At 42.5% G+C, this 25,008-nt stretch overlaps 1 protein-coding gene across 1 annotated transcript in view; it reads left to right on the forward strand.

Annotated features, from left to right (window-relative positions):
• The window catches only part of LOC126470804 (uncharacterized), a 230,408-nt gene extending 212,178 nt beyond the window's left edge, over positions 1–18,230 (forward strand). Inside the window, exons 5-6 of the mRNA XM_050098852.1 lie at positions 8,617–8,779; positions 17,329–18,230. Of these exons, the coding sequence (XP_049954809.1) occupies positions 8,617–8,779; positions 17,329–17,387 (222 nt within the window). The 3' untranslated portion in view covers positions 17,388–18,230. The remainder of the gene's footprint in view (positions 1–8,616; positions 8,780–17,328) is intronic.
• The last annotated feature ends 6,778 nt before the right edge of the window (positions 18,231–25,008 follow it).

The raw sequence follows: 25,008 nt of genomic DNA on the forward strand, positions 1-25,008 counted from the left end.
CGGTCGCAGAGCTCTGTTTGCCCGAAAATCACGAAATGGACTACCAACATATCATGGTCTTGGCACAGACATCTAAATACTGGGACAGCGTCGTTAGAGAGGCTAACAAAATTCGTACCAGGGACGGACTCATCAACCGAGACTATGGCTACAACCTCAGCAGGGCATGGGAACCAGCACTGAGTCTAATTAAAAAGACGCTCAGCGAAGGAAACGAACGGGCGACCAGGGCGGACGAGGCAATTACACCGACGCCACCACAGACGCCGACGCCAGCGTCTCACCGGCCGCTGACGCGCGGGCGCGGACCGCGGAGAGAACGCCTCGTGAGGGCAGGGGATTTAAGGCGGCCACCCACACTAAGGAGCTCAGTTCGTCAGCGCACCTGCCGATTCCGACATGTCTGATCGCCGAAAGATTGTGCCCGTTGAACACTACGGACCGGGAATATACCCGTGAACTGTTCGAGCAAGAAATACGCCGGGAGAAACTGAAGAATCACATAAATAAGTAATCGCCATAGTTGTAACTTTTAACTACATTATCCGCTATGAGACATGGTGATCAATGCCTTCATGGAAAAAATGTTTGCGGTTGCCGGCGGAAATACGATAGTACCCAGGTATGCACCTCTTCATACGAGGCTAATCGACGGCCACGAAAGACTTTCTTCAGGGCTCCATAAATATTGAAAACGCATGGGGAGAGATCGGGTCTGTATCGAGGATGAGTAAGGGCTTCCCAGCGAAACTTCTGCAGCGTATTCGAAACAGCCTTGGTCCCATGTGGGTGGGCATTATTCTGTAACAGAATGATACCATCCTTCAACACGCCTGAGGGTTTGGACTTAGAGCACACTTCATTTTTTGGAAAGTGTCCACGTACCGCTGTGCGTTAAATTTGGCACCGCGTTCGAATAACTCAATGAGCAGCGAGCCCTTGCAGTCAAAGAATGTCATCCTGAGTTTCCCGGAGCCGGAGTGTCTGTTGTTTCTACTACATTGAAGAATTTTCCAGACATTTAGAGGAACTGGCACCGACAGTCTGTTTATTGTGTTGAGGAGACTATTAAAGCTGCCGACGGGATACTTGCACAAAGAAATATGTACCAAAATTCCGTGGCGTAGCAGTGGTCTGTCTACAGTGAGGTAGATAGCAGCATACGAATGCCAATGTTGTCCTCATGTTTCCCAGGAACTGCTCCGTTACATTAGTGTCTCTCACTGTAGCGAAAGCTATTCCACTTTTCGCCACTATGGCAGTTTCCGTGTCAGTATTTATTTAGTCGAACAGCTTCCCATTTGATATCACGAGGAATATTGGGCCGCATTCCGGACTGTTCACCTGACAAAGTTATGATGTCACAGGGAATCAATACAACCTCATAATTGTAACATACAGTGCTGATCAAAAGGTAATGAAAACTGCCATCACGCCAGTACTGAGAAAGACTAATAACGATAATTATTACATAACCTAATGTAAAACTCGAATCACGATTTTGCCGCTATTGAACGAACCTATGACGAAACAAGCTGCACTACTGCAGCTTTTCTGTGTACTTTATACATACCTTCTGATATGGATCCCAGACCGACGAGCATTGATCAAGAATCGATGCAACAAAGGTTTTATGAGCTACTTCCGGAGGATTCTTCCATTGCATTTCACTGTGGCATCTGTCTTTCTTGCGAATACTTTTATGTGTTCATTCGGCATTAAATCATTCCATATACGTGTTCCAAGACTTTTAAATAAATATATACCGTGTTTGCCCAAATGTTTTGATAATTTCATGTTAAGGCACTACTATTTACACTGCTGGCCATTAAAATTGATACACCACCAAGATGTGCTACAGACGCGAAATTTAACCGACAGGAAGAAGATGCTGTGATATGCAAATGATTAGCTTTTCAGAGCATTCACGCAAGGTTGGCGCCGGTGGTGACACCTACAACATGCTGACATGAGGAAAGTTTCCAACCGATTTCTCATACACAAACAGCAGTTGACCGGTGTTGCCTGCTGAAACGTTGTTGTGATGCCTCATGTAAGGAGGAGAAATGCGTATCATCACATTTCCGACTTTCATAAAGGTCGTTTTGTAGCCTATCCCGAATGCCGTTTATCGTATCGCGACATTGCTGCTCGCGTTGGTAGAGAGCCAATGACTGTTAGCAGAATATGGAATCGGTGGGTTCAGGTGGATAATACGGAATGCCGTGCTGGAGTCCAACGGCCTCATATCACTAGCAGTCGAGATGACAGGCATCTTATCCGCATGGCTGTAACGGATCGTGCAGCCACGTCTCGATCCGTGAATCAATAGATGGGGACGTTTGCAAGACAACAACCATCTGCACGAACAGTTCGACGACGTTTGCAGCAGCATGGACTATCAGCTCGGAGACCATGGCTGCGGTTACCGACGCTGCATCACAGACAGGAGCGCCTGCGATGGTGTACTCAACGACGAACCTGGGTGCACGAATCGCAAAACATCATTTTTTTCGGATGAATCCAGGTTGTGTTTACAGCATCATGATGGTCGCATCCGTATTCGGCGACATCGCGGTGAACGCACATTGGAAGCGTGTATTCGTCATCGCCATATTGGCGTATCACCCGGCGTGATGGTGTGGGGTACCATTGGTTACACGTCTCGGTCACCTCTTGTTCGCATTGACGGCACTTTGAACTGTGGACATTACATTTCAGATATGTTACGACCTGTGGCTCTATCCTTCATTCGATCCCTGCTAAACCCTACATTTCAGCAGGGTAATGCACGACCGCATGTTGCAGGTCCTGTACGGGCTTTTCTGGATACAGAAAATGTTCGACTGGTGCCCTGGCCAGCACGTTCTCCAGATCTCTCACCAATTGAAAACGTCTGGTCAACGGTGTCCGAGCAACTGGCTCGTCACAATACGCCGGTCACTACTCTTAATGAACTGTGGTATCGTGTTGAAGCTGCATGGGCAGCTGTACCTGTACACGCCATCCAAGTTCTGTTTGACTCAATGCCCAGGCGTATCAAGGCCGTTATTACGGCCAGAGGTGTTTGTTCTGGGTACTGATTTCTCAGGATCTATGCACCCAAATTGCGCGAAAATGTAATCACATGTCAGTTCTAGCATAATATATTTGTCCAATGAATACCCGTTTATCATCTGCATTTCTTCTTGGTGTAGCAATTTTAATGGCCAGTAGTGTATTTGTCACATCTACAGCTACACCCAAAAACTACGTGGCGCCGCAGCAGTATGAATTTGAAAAGGTAGAATACTAACAAATGCACTCATGGCGACAAAAGTTATGGGCTATCTCCTAATATCTTGTCGGACATCCTTTTGTCCGGCATAGTGCAGCAACTCGACGTAGCATGGACTCAACCAGTCGTTGCTGTCTCTATAGCCGTCCATAATTGCGAAAGAGTTGCTGGTGCAGGATTGTGTGCACGTAGTGGCCTTTCCATTAGGTCCCATAAATGTTCTACGGGTGTATAATCACTTCATCGAATTGTCCAGAATGTTCTTCAAACCAATCGCGAACAATTGTGGCCCGGTGTCACGGCGCATTGTTCAAATGGCTCTGAGCACTATGGGACTTAACATTTGTGGTCATCAGTCCCCTAGAACTTAGAACTACTTAAACCCAACTAACTTAAGGACATCACACACATCCATGCCCGAGGCAGGACTCGAACCTGCGACCGCAGCAGTCGCGCGGCTCCGGACTGAGCGCCCAGAACCGCTAGACCACCGCGGCCGGGACGGCGCATTGTCATCCACAAGAACTCCATTCTTGGCTGGGAACATGAAGCTTATGAATGGCTGCAAATGGTCTCCAGGTAGCCCCACGTAACCATTTCCAGCCGATGATCGTTTCAGTTGGATCAGAGAACCGTGTCCATTCCACATAAACACAGTCCACTCTATTATGGAACCACCACCAGTTTGCATGGCGCCTTGTTGACAACTTGGATCCATGCCTTCGAGGGGTCTGCGCCGCACTCAAACCCTACCATTAGCTCTTACCGACTGAAATCGGTTTTCCAGTCGTATAGGTTCCAGCCAACATGGTCACGAACCCACAAGAAGTGTTGTAGGCGATTACGGCAAGTTGAGAAAGAGAGAGTCGCAGAGAGAAAGAGGGTGATATTTATACGAGCGTATCATTAAACCCTTTCACTCAAAAATATTTCTCTCCTTCATAGCTTTTCTGTGTTACCAGAGATGTCGTGTCACTCATCTCATTTGTACTAAGACTGCAGTACACAAGAGGTGCATTTGCTTCCACCACACTGAGTGGAATGAATAAGTTCTAATAACTGTTCACTAACCTGCAGTCTTCTACAGTTGTTGTCCCCTGCGCAGAAAACGGTACGTAGGTCGTGAATCCGTAATCTTGAGGCTGTAGGAAATCTTAGATAGGAACTGTTATTTTAGGGATGATTAAATTTGCAAACAGTTTTTCTATACGAGATGCCACTCGCTTTTTATTAGCATAACACGGGAAACTGCACATCACATTCCACTTTAGAATCACAAATAATTTATATTCTTCAACAGATTAGTGAACTGCATATTTCCGTAATTAGCATCACACTGTTCCCAAATACACGCATATCAAAAGAATTTTTGCATCACCTCAGTTTCCAGAACTCCTGAAGATAGACGATAACTGTAGGTATTGTATCACAGACACAGTCCCTATGACTGTTCAGAGATTTAAACCCACCCAAAGATGTAAACACCCATGCATGAGCAGCGCCTATTAGACGGAGGGGGTCGTCATTCCACCAGGACGGAGGTACACTGCTCGTGTTGCCTGTAGTTCAACCATGCCTAGATGGTATATACCGCGGTTCGATCGCGTCCGCGTTGTTACTTTGTGCCAGGAAGGGCTCTTAACGAGGGAAGTGTCCAGGCGTCTCGGAGTGAACAAACGCGATGTTGTCCGGCCTTGGAGGAGATACAGAGAGACACGAACTGTCGATGACATGCCTCGCCCAGGCCGCCCAAGGGCTACTACTGCAGTGCATGACCGCTACCTTCGGATTATGGCTTGAAGAAACCCTGGCAGCAACGCCGCCATGTTGAATAATGCTTTTCTTGCCACCACAGGACGTCGTGTTACGACTCAAACTGTGCACAACAGGCTCCACGATGCGCAACTTTACTCCCGACGTCCATGGCGAGGTCCATCTTTACAACCACGACACCATGCAGAGCGGTACAGATGGGTTCAACAACATGCCGAATGGACCGCTCAGGAATGGCATCACATTCTGTGCATCGATGAGTATCGCATATGCCTTAAACTAGTCACTCGTCAGAGACGTGTTTGGAGGCAACCCGTCAGGGTGAACGCCTGTGACACACTGTCCAGCGAGTGCAGCAAGATGGAGGTTCCCTGCTGTTTTGGGGTGGCATATGTGTGGCCGACGTACGCCGCTACTGGTCATGGAAGGCGCCATAACGGCTGTACGATAAGTGAATGCCATTCTCTGACCGATAGTGCAATCATATCGGCAGCATATTGGCGATGCATTCGTCTTCATGGACGACAATTCGCTCCCCCATCTTGCACATCTTGTGAATTACTTCCTTCAGGATAACGACATCGCTCGACTAGAGTGGCCAGCATATTCTCCAGAAATGAACCCTGTCGAACATGCCTGGGAGAGATTGAAAAGGGCTATTCATGGACGACGTGACCCACCAACCACTCTGAGGGATCTACGCCGAATCGTCGTTGAGGAGTGGGACAATCTGTACCAACAGTGCCTTGATGAACTTGTGGATAGTATGCCACGACGAATACATGCATGTATTAGCGCTAGAGGACGTGCTACTGGGTATTAGAGTTACCGGCGTGTACAGCAATCTGGACCACCACCTCTGAAGATCTCGCAGTGTGATGGTACAACATGCAATGTGTGGTTTTCATGAACAATAAAAAGCGCGGAAATGGTGTTTATGTTGATCTCTATTCCAATTTTCTGCACAGGTTCCGGAACTCTCGGAACTGAGGTGATGCAAATCTTTTTTTGATTGTGTATGTCCAAATATCCATACGTTGCTATTAAAGTCTTAACTAACATCGACCGCGGCAGACAACACGTCTGTCCTCCGACACTGCCAAACCAGCTCTGATCTCACAGCCGAACCACTTCGCCCGCTATCCAAGTTAGGCGCGCTCCAAAGGTCTCCGAAGTGCTTATTCAGCCTTTTCGTTTAACAGTTGTTTATTGTTGTGCTGGTTATTAATACTTGTGAAATAATAGAATGATATCACACTACTGAGAGATGCTTTAAATATGAAATACAAGTAATTACGCTCTTTAGTTTGTCTAATATGAATAACAGAAGATTGTCATTTTGGTGCGCAACTTCCGAATGCAGCAGCCAATCGCGGAGAGGGACCACAATTTAGACGGTCCTTCTCATGATACCCATACCTAACAAACCATCTGTCATCGGTACCTCACATCGCATTACGTCATCAACTAACTGCTGCCTTCTCAGCTGCTCTAAGAAGAGCTTCTTGTACTTGAATATGACGGCTGCAAAGTCAGAAATATTATGTGATGTCGTGCCGTTAGCAAAGGCAGTCGCTTCGGTCATCTGCTGCCATAGCCCATTAACACCAAATTTCATCGAACTGTCCGAACGGAGACGTTTGTCGCAGGTCCCATATTGACTTATGCGGTTGTTTTACACAGCGTCGGTTGTCTGTTAGCACTGACAGCTTTACACAAATGCAACTGCTCTCAGTCGCTAAGCGAGGGATGTCCACTGCACTGGCCCTGGTGAGAGGTAATGTCTGATATTTGGTATTCTCAGCACACTTTGACACTACGGCCTTCGGAATATTGAATGTCCTAACGATTTCCGAAATGGAATATCCCATGCATCTAGCTTCAACTAGCAGTCCGCGTTCAAAGTATGTTGATTCCCGTCGTGGGGCCATAATCATATTGAAAACCTTTTCAAATGGATCACCTAAGTACAAATGACAGCTCCACCAATCCACTATCCTTTACATCTTGTACACTACTGGCCATTAAAATTGCTACACCACGAAGATGACGTGCTACAAACGCGAAATTTAATCGACAGGAAGAAGATGCTGAGATATGCAAATGATTAGCTTTTCAGAGAATTCACATACGGTTGGCGCCTGTGGTGACACCTACAACGTGCTGACATGAGGGAAGTTTCCAACCGATTTCTCATACACAAACACCAGCTGACCGGTGTTGCCTGGTGAAACGTTGTTGTGATGCCTCGTGTAAGGAGGAGAAATGCGTACCATCACGTCTCCGACTTTGATAAAGGTCGGATTGTAGCCTATCCCGATTGCGGTTTATCGTATCACGACATTGCTGCTCGCGTTGGTCGAGATCCAATGACTGTTAGCAGAATATGAAATCGGTGGGTTCAGGAAGGTAATACGAAACGCCGTGCTGGATTCCAACGGCCTCGTATCACTAGCAGTCGAGATGACAGGCATCTTATCTGCATGGCTGTAACGGATCGTGGAGCCACGTCTCGATCCCTGATCAACAGATGGGGATGTTTGCAAGACAACAACCATCTGCACGAACAGTTCGACGACGTTTGCAGCAGCATGGAGTATCAGCTCGGAGACCATGGCTGTGGTTATACTTGACGCTGCATCACAGAGAGGAGCGCCTGTGATGGTGTACTCAACGACGAACCTAGGTGCACGAATGGCAAAACGTCATTTTTTCGGATGAATCCAGGTTCTGTCTACAGCATCATGATGGTCGCATCCCTATTTGGTGACATCGCGGTGAACGCACATTGGACTGGAGTATTCGTCATCGCCATACTGGCGAATCACCCGGCGTGATGGTGTGGGCTGCCATTGATTACACGTCTCGGTCACCTCTTGTTCCCACTGACGGCACTTTGAACAGTGGACGTTACATTTCAGATGTGTTACGACCTGTGGCTCTACCCTTCATTCGATCCATGCTAAACCCTACACTTCAGCAGGATAACGCACGACCTCATGTTGCAGGTCCTGTACAGGCCTTTCTGGATACAGATAATGTTCGACTGCTGCCGTGGCCAGCACTTTCTCCAGATCTCTTACCAACTGAAAACGTCTGGTTAATGGTGACCGAGCAACTGGCTCGTCACAATACGCCAGTCACTACTCCTGATGAACTGTGGTATCGTGTTGAAGCTGCATAGGCAGCTGTACCTGTACACGCCATCCAAGCTCTGTTTGACTCAATGCCCAGGCGTATCAAGGCCGTTATTACGGCCAGAGGTGTTTGTTCTGGGTGCTGATTTCTCAGGATCTATGCTCCCAAATTGCGTAAAAATGTAATCACATGTCAGTTCTAGTATAATATATTTGTCCAATGAAAACTCGTTTATCATCTGCATTTCTTCTTGGTGTAGCAATTTTAATGTCCAGTAGTGTATATGCGGTACTACCGCCTTCTGTATATGTGCATATCGCTATCCCGTGACTTCTGTCATCTCAGTATAGAAGCAAAAGTAGCTTGAATGAGTTCGTTGTTAGTGTGAATGTGCTATTGAGGTGATGTCTGTGTTGTCCGCCATTCAGGGAGTACGAGGCAAGAAGGACGACGGGGCTTCCCCTCCTGACCTGGACTCTCTGCTGTACTACCTGAACGAGGCCAGCGAGGCAACTCGCCAGAAGAGGGGCAACACCAAGAAGGCGCCCGTCGGCTTCTACGGCACCCGCGGCAAGAAGTCCTGGGCTCCGGGTACGTACTCTGCTGGCGAGGCTGTCACTTCTCACCATCGACCACTGTGACTGCTATCCTCGCTGCACGTTTCCCAACTGCAACTTATACAGGGTGTAACAAAAAGGTACATCCAAATTTTAAGGAAACATTCCTCGCGAAAGTACTTGCCCCCCTTCTAACAGCCGTGTACCGCAAGTCTCTAGGAGAACGGAAGGTTCCAAATGATTGGAAAAGAGCACAGGTAGTCCCAGTTTTCAAGAAGGGTCGTCGAGCAGATGCGCAAAACTATAGGCCTATATCTCTGACATCGATCTGTTGAAGAATTTTAGTTCATGTTTTTTGCTCGCGTATCATGTCATTTCTGGAAACCCAGAATCTACTCTGTAGGAATCAACATGGATTCCGGAAACAGCGATCGTGTGAGACCCAGCTCGCTTTATTTGTTCATGAGACCCAGAAAATATTAGATACAGGCTGCCAGGAAGATGCCATTTTCCTTGACTTCCGGAAGGCATTCGATACAGTTCCGCACTGTCGCCTGATAAACAAAGTAAGAGCCTACGGAATATCAGACCAGCTGTGTGGCTGGATTGAAGAGTTCTTAGCAAACAGAACACAGCATGTTGTTCTCAATGGAGAGACGTCTACAGACGTTAAAGTAACTTCTCGCGTACCACAGGGGAGTATTATGTGACCATTGCTTTTCACAATATATATAAATGACCTAGTAGATAGTGTCGGAAGTTCCATGCGGTTTTTCGCGGATGATGCTGTAGTATACAGAGAAGTTGCAGCATTAGAAAATTGCAGCGAAATGCAGGAAGATCTGCAGCGGATAGGCACTTGGTGCAGGGAGTGGCAACTGACCCTTAACATAGACAAATGTAATGTATTGCGAATACAGAGAAAGAAGGATCCTTTATTGTATGATTATATGATAGCGTAACAAACACTGGTAGCAGTTACTTCCGTAAAATATCTGGGAGTATGCGTGCGGAACGATTTGAAGTGGAATGATCATATAAAATTAATTGTTGGTAAGGCGGATGCCAGGTTGAGATTCATTGGGAGAGTCCTTAGAAAATGTAGCCCATCAACAAAGGAGGTGGCTTACAAAACACTCGTTCGGCCTATACTTGAATATTGCTCATCAGTGTGGGATCCGTACCAGGTCCAGTTGACAGAGGAGATAGAGAAGATCCAAAGAAGAGCGGCGCGTTTCGTCACAGGGTTATTTGGTAAGCGTGATAGCGTTACGGAGATGTATAGCAAATTCAAGTGGCAGAGTCTTCAAGAGAGGCGCTCTGCATCGCGGTGTAGCTTGCTGTCCAGGTTTCGAGAGGGTGCGTTTCTGGATGAGGTATCGAATATATTGCTTCCCCCTACTTATACCTCCCGAGGAGATCACGAATGTAAAATTAGAGAGATTCGAGCACGCACGGAGGCTTTCCGGCAGTCGTTCTTCCCGCGAACCATACGCGCGTGGAACAAGAAAGGGAGGTAATGACAGTGGCAGGTAAAGTGCCCTCCGCCACACACCGTTGGGTGGCTTGCGGAGTGTAAATGTAGATGTAGATGAATAAAAGGTGTTATATAGACGTGGGTCCGGAACCGTTTTATTTCTATGTTAGAGCTCATTTTCTACTTCTCATCATAGTTGCGTTAATCACGGGAAACATACAGGAACAGGACACAATAGCATTACATGAAACGTTTTCTTACATGAAATGTTCAAAATACCTTGCTGATTATGTTTGGTTAGAGAGATTTCCAGAAAGACAGTGCCTCTACAGGAGGAGTTTGAAGTAATTGATCGTCGTATTAGGAAGAATGGGACGCTATACCCTCTACTCGCGACTAGAGGAGGCATAGAAGAACCCCGACACCTCAACTGAAGGAGGACTCCTTCGTGTAGTTGAGGAAAACACTATTACAGCGTAAGACAACTAGCTGCAAGACGTAAATGTTGATTGGAGATTGCTACGCGATGAAATATTTTTTTCCACTGCGTTACAAGAATGTTTCCTGAAAGTCTGACCCCACCTTTTCGTTACACCTTGTGTGGATATCTCATACACAGTGCCCCACTTATTTCGAAGAGCTTCTAATTTCTGTTTTTGGTGTGTGTGTGTGTGTGTGTGTGTGTGTGTGTGTGTGTGTGTGTGTGTGTGTGTGTGTGTGTGTGTGTGGGTGGGTGGGTGGGTGGGTGGGTGGGTGGGTGTGTGGGTGGGTGGGTGGGTGGGTGTGGGAGTGGGAGTGGGAGAAGTGAGCTTAAGAGACTCATGTCAAAGGGATTATGGTATTGCACTTCAGTTTTTGAAAAGCAAATCTGTGTCAAAGGTCATGACGAAGGATACATTTTCGACCAGTAAGGGTTATTACAACGCTATAACAATATGCACCATGTTGTTGTCTTTATTTTTGTTGTTGTTGTTGTGGTCTTCAGTCCTGAGACTGGTTTGATGCAGCTCTCTATGCTACTCTACCTGTGCAAGTCTCTTCATCTCCCAGTATCTACTGCAACCTACATCTTTCTGAATCTGTTTAGTGTATTCATCTCTTGGTCTCTCTCTACGATGTTTACCCTCCACGCTGCCCTCCAATACTAAATTGGTGATCCCTTGATGCCTCAGAACATGTCCTACCAACCTATCCCTTCTTCTAGTCAAGTTGTGCCACAAACTCCTCCCCAATTCTGTTCAATATCTCCCCATTAGTTATGTGATCTACCCATCTAATCTTCAGCATTCTTCTGTAGCACCACATTTCGACAGCTTCTATTCACTTCTTGTCCAAACTATTTATCGCCCATGTTTCACTTCCATACATGGCTACACTCCATACAAATACTTTCAGAAACGACTTCCTGACTCTTAAATCTATACTCGATGTTAACAAATTTCTCTTCTTCAGAAACGCTTTCCTTGCCACTGCCAGTCTACATTTTATATCCTCTCTACTTCGACCATCATCAGTTATTTTGCTCCCCAAATAGCAAAACTGCTTTACTACTTTAAGAGTCTCATTTCCTAATCTAATTCTCTCAGCATCACCCGACTTAAGTCGACTACATTCCGTTATCCTCGTTTGCTGTTGTTGATGTTTATCTTATATGCTCATTTCAAGACAATGTCCATTCCGTTCAAGTGCTCTTCCAAGTCCTTTGCTGTCTCTGACAGAATTACAATGTCATCGGCGAACCTCAGAGTTTTTATTTCTTCTCCATGGATTTTAATACCTACTCCGAATTGTTCTTTTGTTTCCTTTACTGCTTGCTCAATATACAGATTGAATAACACCGGGAAGAGGCTACAACCCTGTTTCGCTCCCTTCGCAACCACTGCTTCCCTTTCATGTCCCTCGACTCTATATCATACATTTTATTAAAGGTGGTACCCCACAGCTCGAAAGTACTTAAAAACATCTTACTTACAGCACCATGAGCTACTAATAAATACTTTTTTTATTACAGCCGGTTATAATTCTCAAATAATCATTGTGAAGGACTTTACCCCTTGACAGCAGTGTCTTGAAATGTATTTTATGTTCTTTTGAATGTCTGTGTTTTATCGTGTACTATATAATGTCCTTCAGACATGCATTCACTGCTACGACCTACAGCTGTGTGAAACAGAAGAAAGAGTTGCACAATTTATTAGTGAGATACGATAACTTGTGGTGGATCGGACCTCGGGCCTGGATTTCCCGCTTTGCGCAAGCGGCCTCCATAACCACTTCAGTTATCCGAGTCCACATCCCAGACGGACCCAAGTCACCGTCTGCCACCAGGTGTCCACTTCCTGCCCCTGCACAGTTGCTGTGATTTTCGCACAGAGAGAGACAAAGTAACTACCTTTGCGGCCTATCTAGGCATGTAATACTATTTTGCACCGAGCGAGGTGGCGCAGTGGTTAGCACACTGGACTCGCATTCGGGAGGACGACGGTTCAATCCCGTCTCCGGCCATCCTGATTTAGGTTTTCCGTGATTTCCCTAAATCGCTTCAGGCAAATGCCGGGATGGTTCCTTTGAAAGGGCACGGCCGATTTCCTTCCCCATCCTTCCTTCAGCCGAGCTTGCGCTCCGTCTCTAATGACCTCGTTGTCGACGGGACGTTAAACACTAATATCCTCCTCCTATTTTGCAGCGGCTGTGTTTTACAGTGTATTATGCAATTATGAATACATTTCTTCTATTTCTTACAGCTGTAGATCGTAGCAGCGTCTGTTTTTCCGACATGCGTGTATATCTAAAGGACATTGCATAGTACACTGTAAAACACAGACACTGTAAAATCGTATTACATGCCTAGACAGGCCACGACAATTATAAATAAGTTTCTCCTTGTGCGGAAATCACAGTAACTGTGCGAGTGCAGGACGTGGACACAGGGTGACATATGGAAGTTTGGGTCGGTCCAGGAAGTGTGCAGGGATAGCCGAAGTTGTTGAGGTGACCGCTCGGTGGTAAGGCGGGAAGCCCAGGTTCGAGTCCCGGTTCGGCGCAAATTTTCATATGTAATTAATATTTGGGCAGCTGAAATCTAATCGTATTCGCAAATGCGAGTACATATGTTGTTTTTATGCTATTTGATGCCGTAAGTTTAAACTGCCGTAAGCTGCTTTAAATGACTTCCACATATCTGATGATGATCTCAGGATTGAAATCGGTTGCAATAAGGAATTATTTATTAGGAGCTCTTAGAGGATTTTTAAGAATACATTTTGGCTCTCATAAATGCATGAAAGGTTAATTTCCAGTCACTGCATCATACACAGAGAAGTTAAAACATTGTTAATTAGGGCGTTTGCCGATTTGTTGGTATAAAAATCTATTGCGTCGGTCAGTCGTCTGCTGCCACAGCCCTTCAACGCAAAATTTCATCGCCCGCTGAACGAACGGATACGTTTATCGTACATCCTACCTTGACTTTTACAAGCTTTGTTGCTTGGCTGTTAGCGCTGACAACTCTATGCAAACGCCGCTGCTCTCTATCATTAAGCGAGGGGCCTCGGTCACTGCGTTGTCCGTAGTGAGAGGTAATGCCTGAAATGTGGTCTGATGCAACCTCCATCCGTTTGAATCTGCCCACTTCCCTCGTGCTTACATTTCAACAATATTTATTTCTGCTATTTGCCTTGATTACCAAATTGACAGATAAAAATGGTTCAAATGACTCTGAGCACTATGGGACTTAACTTCTGAGGTCATCAGTCCCCTAGAACTTAGAACTACTTAAACCTAACTGACCTAAGGATAGCACACACATCCATACCCGAGGCAGGATTCGAACCTGCGACCGTAGCAGCAGCGCGGTTCCGGACTGAAGCGCCTAAAACCGCTCGGCCACCGCGGCCGGCTAATTGACAGTTCCAAAATTAAAAGAAAATATTACTATGTTACTTTGTAAATATTTTTCCGTGGTGGGGCATTGTAGATATTTTATGTCGCTATATCATTTTCCTATGTGAAGCAAAAAACTGTTTCACTTATAAATATGATCTCTGTATACCTTAAAATTCGATGGGATCAAAAATACTTGTTAGTTCTGAATACTAACAAATGCTTTCACACTGTATTTTTATACATCAAATTATGAAAGTTGTTGTTTTTTATTCCTAAAAAGTCCACTCCAAGCCAACGTTTGAGTAACCTCAGCTTGTGGGATCTCTTTGAAATTATGAAATAAATGATCACCGTGTCGCCTGTAGAAAAACTATCGGACTCCTTTAAAGTACTTTGGAAGAGATGCAGATCCAGTTTCACGATTAAAATTGGTTCACTGACTATCTGTGAAGCCGACCAGAAATTCCCACGAAAGTTTCAATTATTACAATGCTGAAAGCCAATTCTACTAGTTATTCGGAAACGAAACATGATTCAGAGTATCTAAATAATGCTCAGGACTCTCAGCAATAATTTGCTTTGAAATAACACTTTCACCTTGAATAAACTTACATGAATTAGCAACGAACCATAGGAATCGCAAGAGGCATGAACGGTTTTACATTGTTCCGTCATATTTATGCTTTTACATTAGTAACATTTTAAGTCACCTATGACGCATTCTGTGTCGTCTCTCTGGTTAAATAGAAGAGTTTTCTCTGCTACTTTACTATCTCAGGCACTTTATTTCTTTATGAATTATAATCTCTTACTCGTAAAACAGCAAACATTAACAAAAAGTACGAAAAATAAATTAAATCTAGAAAAGAGGAGCCATACCTTCAGCCATTTGCACCTGATTATTGCACTCGTGCACACCTCTTCTTCAACAATATTTACTCCGCGCATCTCCTTTAAGTACCAAAGTGACTGTTCCTTGAAGGCTCGCGCTGTGCCGTTTCAGCCGAGCCCTTCTTTTAATCAAAATGTACAATTTTCTTTCTTCCCCAATTTAGTTCGATAACGTGTTCTTGTCAGATTCATTTACTACATTAAACCTATGATTATTTTGAAGTAATACTACAGACAAACTTTGAGAAGTTGATCAGCGTTGTTTGCTGGATGCTTTAATAAGATGAACACTTGGTTTCCATCAGCTCGTTACAGGGTAATTCATTGATTGTATTTTCCTAATTATCTTTATTACTTTATTGTAACAAAATAATTGCTACCACTGTAACGCTGACAGAGTGCTCTATTTGTATGGAAATGCTTCCACTAACTCTTGACGGCCGCGGGTGCAAAGTTTAATACGGATGGAATGGAAGAAATCGACCTGCAAGACAATCAAGTTGGATCCCGGAGAAATTTAGGAACACGAAAGGCAATACTGACTGAACTACTTGTCTCAGAAGACAGGCCGAGAAATGTAATCCGACATTTTTTAGAATTAGTAAATTTAGAAAAATCTCTTGCCCGTTTTGAGTAATATGCATTCTTTAGTATTCTGAAGGTAGCAAGGACTCAGAAAACATCCCATTTTGCTATTTTGCTATTCTGACGATGTGAAAGTACACCCTTTAACGTGAGGCGATTTAGTTCCTGAACAGTAGACGTCGATGCGATTCAGTGCCTCCAGTCCATACCGCAGTAAATGGCGCGGTAGGTCCTTTGAAAGGACACGGCCAATTTCCTTCCCCGTCCTTGAAACAACGCTAGCAGTAGCCCTGTATCTAATGAGATCAATGCCAAAGGGATGTTAGAGCCTTATCTTCCTACCTTCGAAAAATCGACGCAAAGAAGTCTGCACCCACTCAGTCCTTCAGCATCGAGTCTCCACTGTGGACGAAGCATGTGGTTCGTTAGGCCTACATTGCTAAGATGACAGTCATCCCATTGCAGGAGTACATTTTCTAGTGCCAACCCTTCGGTGTATCTACCCACCAGTTCCACAGTTGCATCAATGCCACAGCACCGTGCATTGTTCGATCCGAACTGTTACTGTATCACAACCGCATTTCCTGAACATAGATCATTGTGGTCTGCTAGGACTCTCATTTGCTGAGACTGGGCATACTGACAATGGCGACACATACTGTACCTGCTTTCAAGTTTCCAGTTCGTTTTGTGATTCTCAGCCAGTTTGCCGTGACACTGAGCTATCCAGTAACACAAGATAAGTACTGCTGGGTCAACATGTACATCATTTCTCTGTGGTCTTGCTCACTTATCTATGGTACACCGTTCTACAAATCCTATGAAGGCGGATTGAGTCAGATGATTCTTCCTGTGTGTTGCATTTTTCGCAGAACTAAGCGTATTATTTGTCTTTCGGAGCAACATATCAAACCAAACACAAGAGGGCAATCACTAGAGAGTGGGTAGTAACTCATGAGAATCCACGAGCGACTGGATCTTTCAGGATTTTGATTCTCCTCCTCGTTCCTGTCAGAATAAAATCCTTTCTGTCTCACTCCAAACGGAGCCCCTTTCTCCTCTAAATCTTGTTCTGCAGCAGAAACTTGACTCTGAAATGATCTCTCACGGTTTCCTCGAAAATAACGTTTCCAGTTTCAAAAGAGAGCTAATGACTGATCCCCTAAAACAGTCTCGGCTTTGACGCGTCCTTTACAACTAATTGCCCTTAGTTCCTCTAACAATTTCCATCGCCCAAAATCTTTAGCTGAGACACACTGTCTCCTCTCTCTTACTGTGTAACTTAAGGCGGTTCCTCTAATAGTTAATGTAATTTGGGTTTCCTTATAGATCTATTTTTCAAGATTGTAAACAGTTTTCAGGTTTTACATGTGATCACTGAAGACTCATAGAAATAAAGTGGAACGTAAATTATCTAAATAAGACTTTTATTGCAGTCTAAAAAGAAGGTTATGACCTCTTTTACTTACATAATTGCGACTGCGGTAAAACGGAGGTCTAAAAACAGAAAAGACAACAATTACATGTTATTATCATGTATCACTAATTACGAAAATGAACCTAATTTGCAAACATTTAATAACCTAAAAAAACATTCATTCAATCTCATTTCTTAGCGTAATTACGATTTCCTAAAGAGAAAGGAAAGAGAATATTTACGTATTGCTGCGTCACATGTGAATTTGTGCAGTTGGACGTTAAACTAAATATGTCGTTCACTAATAAATTTTTTTTATGTTTTTCAGACGGTGGAGCGGCATCCTCGAGCGATTCCATTGCCTCATCTCTCATCAATAGTCAATAGGAAGTTCTCACAGCAATGATGAATCACTTAGTGCCATCCACAATGTCACAAGTCCTCCAGACATCCTCAGAAACCAACGTTAACTAGTGCATGAAACCATACAGTAATAAAGAAGATAACTTTAATGCTTCTATCCAGTGGCCTGTTGTAGATTAGTGATTTGTCATTGAGAGATAAGTATTACAAGATTATGTAGGCTGCCGTGTCCTGTAGTGTCATATTTTGTACTGAGACTAAGTCTGATATTGGCCACGTCTCTCTTCTTTTTTTAGGTGTGGACATTTCGTCAAAAAATATTTATTTTATTTCATCTACGATACATGTTCCCTAAGAAAATCTTGAGTTACGCTTGTAGATTCTGTACAAAGAATGAAATCGCACCATTACAATAAAAATTCTTAAAACTATACAGAAGTAGATACTTTTGGCGTCCATAAACATTTTAACTACTCATTCAATTACAGTACTTTATATAGTCTCTAGTTTTTAAATTTGTATTTGTCTAAGACTTTGCTGCGGCCTCGTTTTATATGTAACGTTATATAGAAATTATTGTATTCTTAAGCGTTCTCCCTGATCCCTGTATAATTTTTCAGAGCGATTACAACGCCTCAAGCTCGAAATATTTTTGGCCATATATTATGCTGTTATGAATAAGTTCATAATAAAGGAAGCGTTATCTGGATTATATGTGGTGGTGAATGGTGCGTAAATATAAGATTATTACGTTATATTGTTGCTTTTGTAGTTATCATTTTTGTTGGCATATCTGGAAAATACGAATGAAAAACTATTTTAAAATGTAAAATTACACTACATATCAATAAAAGGGCAATACAAATGATAAAATGACAAAACGTGGTGGTTACTTCCTTAGTTTCACTTTCATTTTAAGAAAATTGATCTGCAACAGTGAAAACCACTGCCTCCGTGTAAATGCAAAATTCTCAAATGACGCACACCGAAGACTCGGTTACTTGGTGTTATTGGTGAATGTGGATGTTTTCTTTTCTTTTTAAGCGTCAGAGAACTGCGCACTTTTACTTCAAAGAAAATGCAAGAAACTTTAGCGGAACCCAACACCAACTGTTTCAGCTAATATGATCTCAATACAAATTACATCGTATTTGGGAAGCCAAAAGTGCATGTATAACAATTTTACAACCACTGAAATGAAAATTCATGACTGATCGCATATCTGAACAACAGAGTTCCCAGTACGTCTTTACACTACCTGGAAAGTCATCACTGCGTGTCTAAATAAAATTCTGTACAAAATAAAGATCTTATTTTGTACATATTTATATTACATGTATTTTACTTTTTTCGATGTACATTCCATCTTCGTGAAGTTCTCCATTTTGAGACACAAACCCCATTGTTACGTTTATAAATAAATGGCATCTGTGTGAGTCGAATTACCGTCTTTTGTCTCGACATATCACTGTAGGGATACATAGAGTAGCTACATCTTTTGAGTGAGCATTTAGATGCTCAGAATTTTTTGTCGTCAAGATACATTGCTTCCTGTGTCACTTGACTTCGCTACATTGTAAGGTTTACCCGAAATTGCTCTGTATATTTGGAACTTTATTACTCCGCTAATGTAGAAATTACCGTGCATTTTGTACACGAGTTTCATAGGCATCTTAACTATCTGAATTCAATATTTGTAATGTACTTGAATTAAGGCTCTGAAGAGAAAAATTCAAGGGTGTGTCGCTTTTTTTGTGATAGGTGTCGCAGCTCATATCGCTAGAACATTTTATATGCGAAAGGAAGTAACAGCCATCGTTGTGTATTTAGGTTATGTAGTCTCGACATATCCCTGTAGGGATACACAGAGTAGCTAGTAGTAGAGACTACTTGCCATACTGCGTACTCCATGGCCTTATCTCTGTTACACACACACACGCACACACATCTACAAGTTTCCTCCCTTCAAAGCATTCTTTTATAAAGTGTTTCAACCATACTAGAAATATTTTGTGATCAAAACTGATCGCTTATTTTTTGGAATCAAATCTTCAATCTTAATTCATCCTTAGGGAAACTGAAATACTAATTCCACATAATGATTCTTCACATCATAGCTACAAACTATCGTGGCGACTCTAAAATGGGTTGTAAATCTATAAAGCATGGAAGAAATTACTCACTGTTACATATAAATATTACCAAACAGCGAGGTCATCGGTCCCATAGAATTAGGAAAGGATAGGGGAGAAAGTCGGTCGTGCCCTTTCGAAGCATTTGCCCGAAACGATTTAGGCAAATCACGGGAAACCTAAATCAGAGCGGCCGGACGCGGGATTGAACTATCCTCTTCCGGAATGCGAGTCACATGGGCTAACCACTGCGCCACCTCGCTCGGTGCTCTTACTGGTATGATGATTATAATTAGACCTTTCAAGTACTTTCTTACGAAAAGTAATACTTCCCACTTTTACAAGCTTCTGTTTGATTACGTGGCAACAACAAATACTCGTCATTGCGTAAGGCAGTCAAATTTCAAGCCCTTCAGTAAGTTTTCTCCCTCGTCGTAGAGCGAAATAAACTCCGAGGCAGAAAGAATGGGCTGTGACTTGTATTCCTCTGTAGCAGTTTCGTTAACAATAGGGCTTACGATTGCCTAGTCTCCCACTAATCATCTCATATGAAACAGTGCGAGAAATTTTCAGCTATTGTTCCTGAAACTGAAATATTGAAATGCCAGTTTTCTGTAAATTCATCACTAGGCTGCTGAAGATGACTACACACGGCGAGCCGATCTGTTCTTTCCATGTAAGTTTGTACTGCCATATCAAACATGCTACATCACTGAATCACAACGTCCAAGTCTGATAATAGACATCCCAAAACTGACGGGTAAAATCAGTAGCTGATATAAACTTTTTTTTACCAGAAAAACTCATATTATCACATGGACTCACTGGTTATCAGCTCAGACACTTATATGGACTGGGAGAAACTGGAGGCAGCTCAGTCTTCCCACCATCGTATCCGGACGTGTGCTTAGTTAGCCCGCAGTGCGTTTAGGTTCAGGAAAGGTTTCCGTTCCTCCACTGTTTGCTGCGCTACGCGAAAACGGCGGTTGCTTTTCGCGTAGCCCTCATTCATTTTTAATATTCTCAAAACCCCACGTTCTAACAATCTGCGTGGTTTTTGTTGGTTCTATATTGTGTCTCCCTACCACTTTCTCGCAACGACGCTCTGAGCGTGTTTTTTAGGGAATTGACTAGTTTGAACCTGGGACCTGTTGCTGGTAAGGTGACGCCAGACAACACATGACATGTAGAGTTCAGAAGAGTTCAGTGAGACTAGCGATGATATAACCAAATACTTAATGATTTCAGCGTCAGCTCCACTGCACTCCCTGTAAAAGAATCTTAATACTAACTAAATTTAGTGGATGGGGTTCAAGGCTTTTCTATTTTTAGTTAGCTGGTAAAATAACGTCGAAAAAGCAGTTAAGTTTACCATTAGAAATTTTATTCTACTCACAAAACATTGTTTATAAATTGCACTATTGATAAAAGGAAATGTTTTAATACAGGATGGTAAAAACCAACTGCGCTCAACAAAAATGTGAACGAATATTCCCTGAATGGGTGTCCAAGTTCTACAATGGATCGAAGGATGACCTATGCCATATCACATCTATAATCTAGGTTTAAATTAAGTTTCACAAAAGAGAAAACTATCAAAACAGTCTACAGTGACCCTCAATTATCTTTAATTACTTATCTAACTTGTCGTAAATTACAGTGACTGATGTGGCTTCTCAATAACTATATAACAGAAAAATCATCGCGTTTCAGATTTTTACTTCAAGTGGCAAATGTGAACACCATGAGCTTTAATTGACGATCGACACTAGTATTACTCAAAAAGGGGGTGTAACAGATGAGACTTCTGCAGTTCTGAGTGAAGCTTTATGCGCTGTTATGCGGCATCGCGTGCATTCATTACCTTGTCGGCGTTCGTCAGGGGGCGGCGGGCAGTACAGCTCCGCTCACCTCGCCGTCTCGGAAGCAACTCTCACCTAACTTCTCCTTGCTACAATTGACCGAAGTTGGTTTAAAAAAACTATCTGGCTGTGTATTCATCTGACCAGTCAGGGTCTCAATGTTAACCTTAAGCTCTGCCTACAAAAATTGTGTCTATACTGTTCTTCTGGAGGGCTCTATCTTTTAACATGGGCTGGGGGGTGGTCCTGACGTAACAGAGGCGCGAAAAAGTCTCACGCTAAAATTTGCGGCTGGGGTGGCCCTTTTTGTGTTATCGTAAGATCTATACTGTTCTTCTGGAGGGCTCTAGCTTTTAACATGGGCTGGGGGGTGGTCCTAGCGGTTAGCTGGCGACGTGGGTGTCCGTCCCTTATTGTAGGGCCTTCCAGCTTAACACGGTTCTGCTCTCGGCTTCTGTTCTTGTTTCTCCCCTCGTAACTGCGTCTGTCTCACGGTGGGAAGGTATGACATGCATTTAGGCATTCTTGTGCTAGTCTGTGGTATTCCATTTGCTCACTCGTTACTCTTATTACTTTGGTTAATTTAATTTCACGATTTATTCGGAGCTATGTGACATACTACTGGATTTGCTTATCATGTGAGGGTTTTCATGGAAGGTGTTGGATTTGCCTGACACCTTACATATCACCACCCTTCGAACTTGATTTTCGCACTGAAGTTAGGCAATGATTGAATCGTTGTCTAAGTCAGTCAAAAATTATTCCATTATCTAAATTTTGTTGCCTACTGTTCAGCTAAGTTATTCTGTTCCATGCTAGTTTGTATTACTAATTTATATTTTTTTATTCTTCCACATTATTATCAAAAATATATTTATATTGACAAGGGAAGAATATTTTTATTCTATTATAATTATTATTATTTAATTATTTTCTTTCTTTATTTAATTGTGAAGTTTGTTTTTTAAGAAGTATGTTATAGAAAGTGAGGAGCCTTTCACATCGATTTTCTTAGAAATATTGTTTTTATAAATGTAGTAATTAAGTAAAATCTATTCCTAACATATTTTCTAAATATCATGTACAAGTAAAATGTTTTTGTTTCTAGACACTCATTTCAACATTGTTACACTAACAAATAAGAATTATTTCCAAGAATTGCTTTGACAAAGAAATATACATACACAAGTATTGAGATATTATCCTAACAAATGGTACAAATGTTAAAAAAAGGGAAAACATCCAACAAGATAATTTTTTATTCTTTGTTTTTATAAGGAGAAAATAAGTAAAATATAGTTATTCTTTTATTTTTATGAGGAGAAAATAAGTGGCATATAGTTTTAGTGTTTATTATTCGTTACTTTTGTTCTTTATATACTGTCCATTTCAGAACTGATTACTTATTTTTATCGATAGTCTATTTTTTTACTTAAGTCCATAGTCAATGACTGTTATTTTGTAGTTTATTAGCTGTCTGGTGTGCTTAACTTATTTAGTTTTTCACACATTTCTTTTGCACAATTCCTACATCACATAATTTGATTTCACACATTCACACAACCCTATGAATGTTTAAGCATGAGGTTGGCGAATGTTTTTTGCACGAAGGTGTTGGACTTGAGCGAGATGGATGTAGGCAAGTATTTGGTGTACAGCTTTGTTCGTCATTCCTTGTTGGCTTTGCAAGTGTGTGTTGCTGTTGTGGAGGTCCCATAATGGAATGGAGCTGTGAGTGCAGAATCTCGTGGTTTACTGGCTTTGCATGCGCGAAAGTCATCGTTGTGTGTCGCTGAAAGCGGTAGTTTTTCGTTGTAATACTTCACAGCCGACTAGTTTACAGTAGGATAGGGATTTGGGAAGGTATGTCGTCTATTCTTCACCCATCTTCTTTCTTGGTCTCAATCTTGCGAATCTTCAACTTCTGTTCTTCCTGCTTTTTCTCTGCTTCTTACTTGCTTCTTGGTTCTTCTCTGGGCATGATATGGAAGTATTTATTGATAACTAGTCGCTTTGAAGTTCTCCTCTTAGTAACAGTTTGATAAATTGTTTGTGTATGTCATTTTTACTTTGTGGAAGTTTTCTTGAGTTTCGTGCATCAGCGTGCTGTTTAATAGCAGTAGTGTGACTTTTACACATTTTTTTTTTTTTGCCAGTGGTGGCTTGCCCAAGCGGTCTTCTCGTCAGACTGTTTTTTGCTCACTCTGCTGAGTCGGGGCGTTTGGAGACCCTTCTGGCATTCGGTGTCCTGTCGTGTCTCTGCAGGATTCCACCACTGTGTGTTTCCGTGTTCTGTCCCAGCAGGGTTCCGCCACCCTGTGGTTCAGCTTGGCAGCAGATTTATTTACGGCCTACTTCGTCTACAAGGGCCTTCTGTTGCTCTCGCTGTCCTTTCCCTTCTCTCGACGCTTCTGCCTTGTCGGAATCATGTCTTGCTAATTACATCCTTTCCTTTCTTGATACTTCCCGCTTTGCAACTTGTGGGTCGTTGCATCTCGTCCTTGCTGGAGTTTTTACAATGGTTCTTACAAAAAGTTTTACTAATAATCATCTAACATATGTCTAGTACCTACATTGTTTTACGCCTTCTTAAAAGCTTTAGAAATTTTGGCGCCCTTTCCATGTTACAATTCTAAGATATTTTGAGACTTAGCGACTACAAGAATCCTCAAATACGTTTTTTTATTTTTGTGTAGTGTCATGGTCTATAGCATTTTAGTATTTCATGCTGCTAGACTATCTATGCTTTATCCTTTCACCTTAATCTATGGTATTATTGGTGTTATTTTTGTTTTTGTTTTTATTGCAGCTACTTTCTTTTTCCCACCTTCCTCTCTCTTCATTCTTCTTTCTCCTGATGATCTTATCTGCAACATAATCTTGAAATATTGTGCTGATTATTTACCAGTAATAAAATTAATCTTCAAACTTTTTGACATGGCTCACATGGTGAAGTCCTAAGGTTTTGCCTGTTTTTGGGTTCATTAGTTCCACAGCATTATCATGAGCAATTGGGCTAATTATGACAGGTCCTTTGTATGCAGCGTAAAACTTATGTATTTTGTGTTTCTGTTTGCTGGAGAGATGGTGTGTTTTACAAATACTTTCTGGCCTACTGAGAATGTTCTTTTAATTGCTGTTCTATCTCCTCTTTCTTTTCTTTTAATGGCTGCCTTTCTGATGTTGGAGAGTGCTGTTGCTATGACTTTTTTGTGCTGTCTACGTGGTACAATAGGAAATCTAACATTTTCTCTGGTTATGTTTGGGGGTTTAATATTTTTAAGTACAGTAACTGGAGGTAGTAGTGTAGTGCTATGTGGCATTTCATTTATTACTTCTTGAAAATCTTTAAGGTATATTTCCCAAGTGTTATGTCTTTTGCTTGCATATAATCGGCATAAAGTGCCTATGTCATTCATAGATCGTTCTGCTGGATTTACGCTAGGTTTGTACTTAGATATGTAGATGGGTTTTATTTTGTGTTGTTTTAACATGTTCTGCCATTGCACTGATTTGTATTGTGTGCCATTATCCGAAATTATTCGTTCCACTCGACCTACTTGTCTGAGAAAATCTTGTCTAAATGCTTTACTTATAGTGAGACCTGTTGCCCATTTTAATGTTGTCAAGGTAACATATTTAGAAGTAAGT

This window comes from Schistocerca serialis, chromosome 1 (assembly GCF_023864345.2).
Source record: "Schistocerca serialis cubense isolate TAMUIC-IGC-003099 chromosome 1, iqSchSeri2.2, whole genome shotgun sequence".
Classification (NCBI taxonomy): domain Eukaryota; kingdom Metazoa; phylum Arthropoda; class Insecta; order Orthoptera; family Acrididae; genus Schistocerca; species Schistocerca serialis.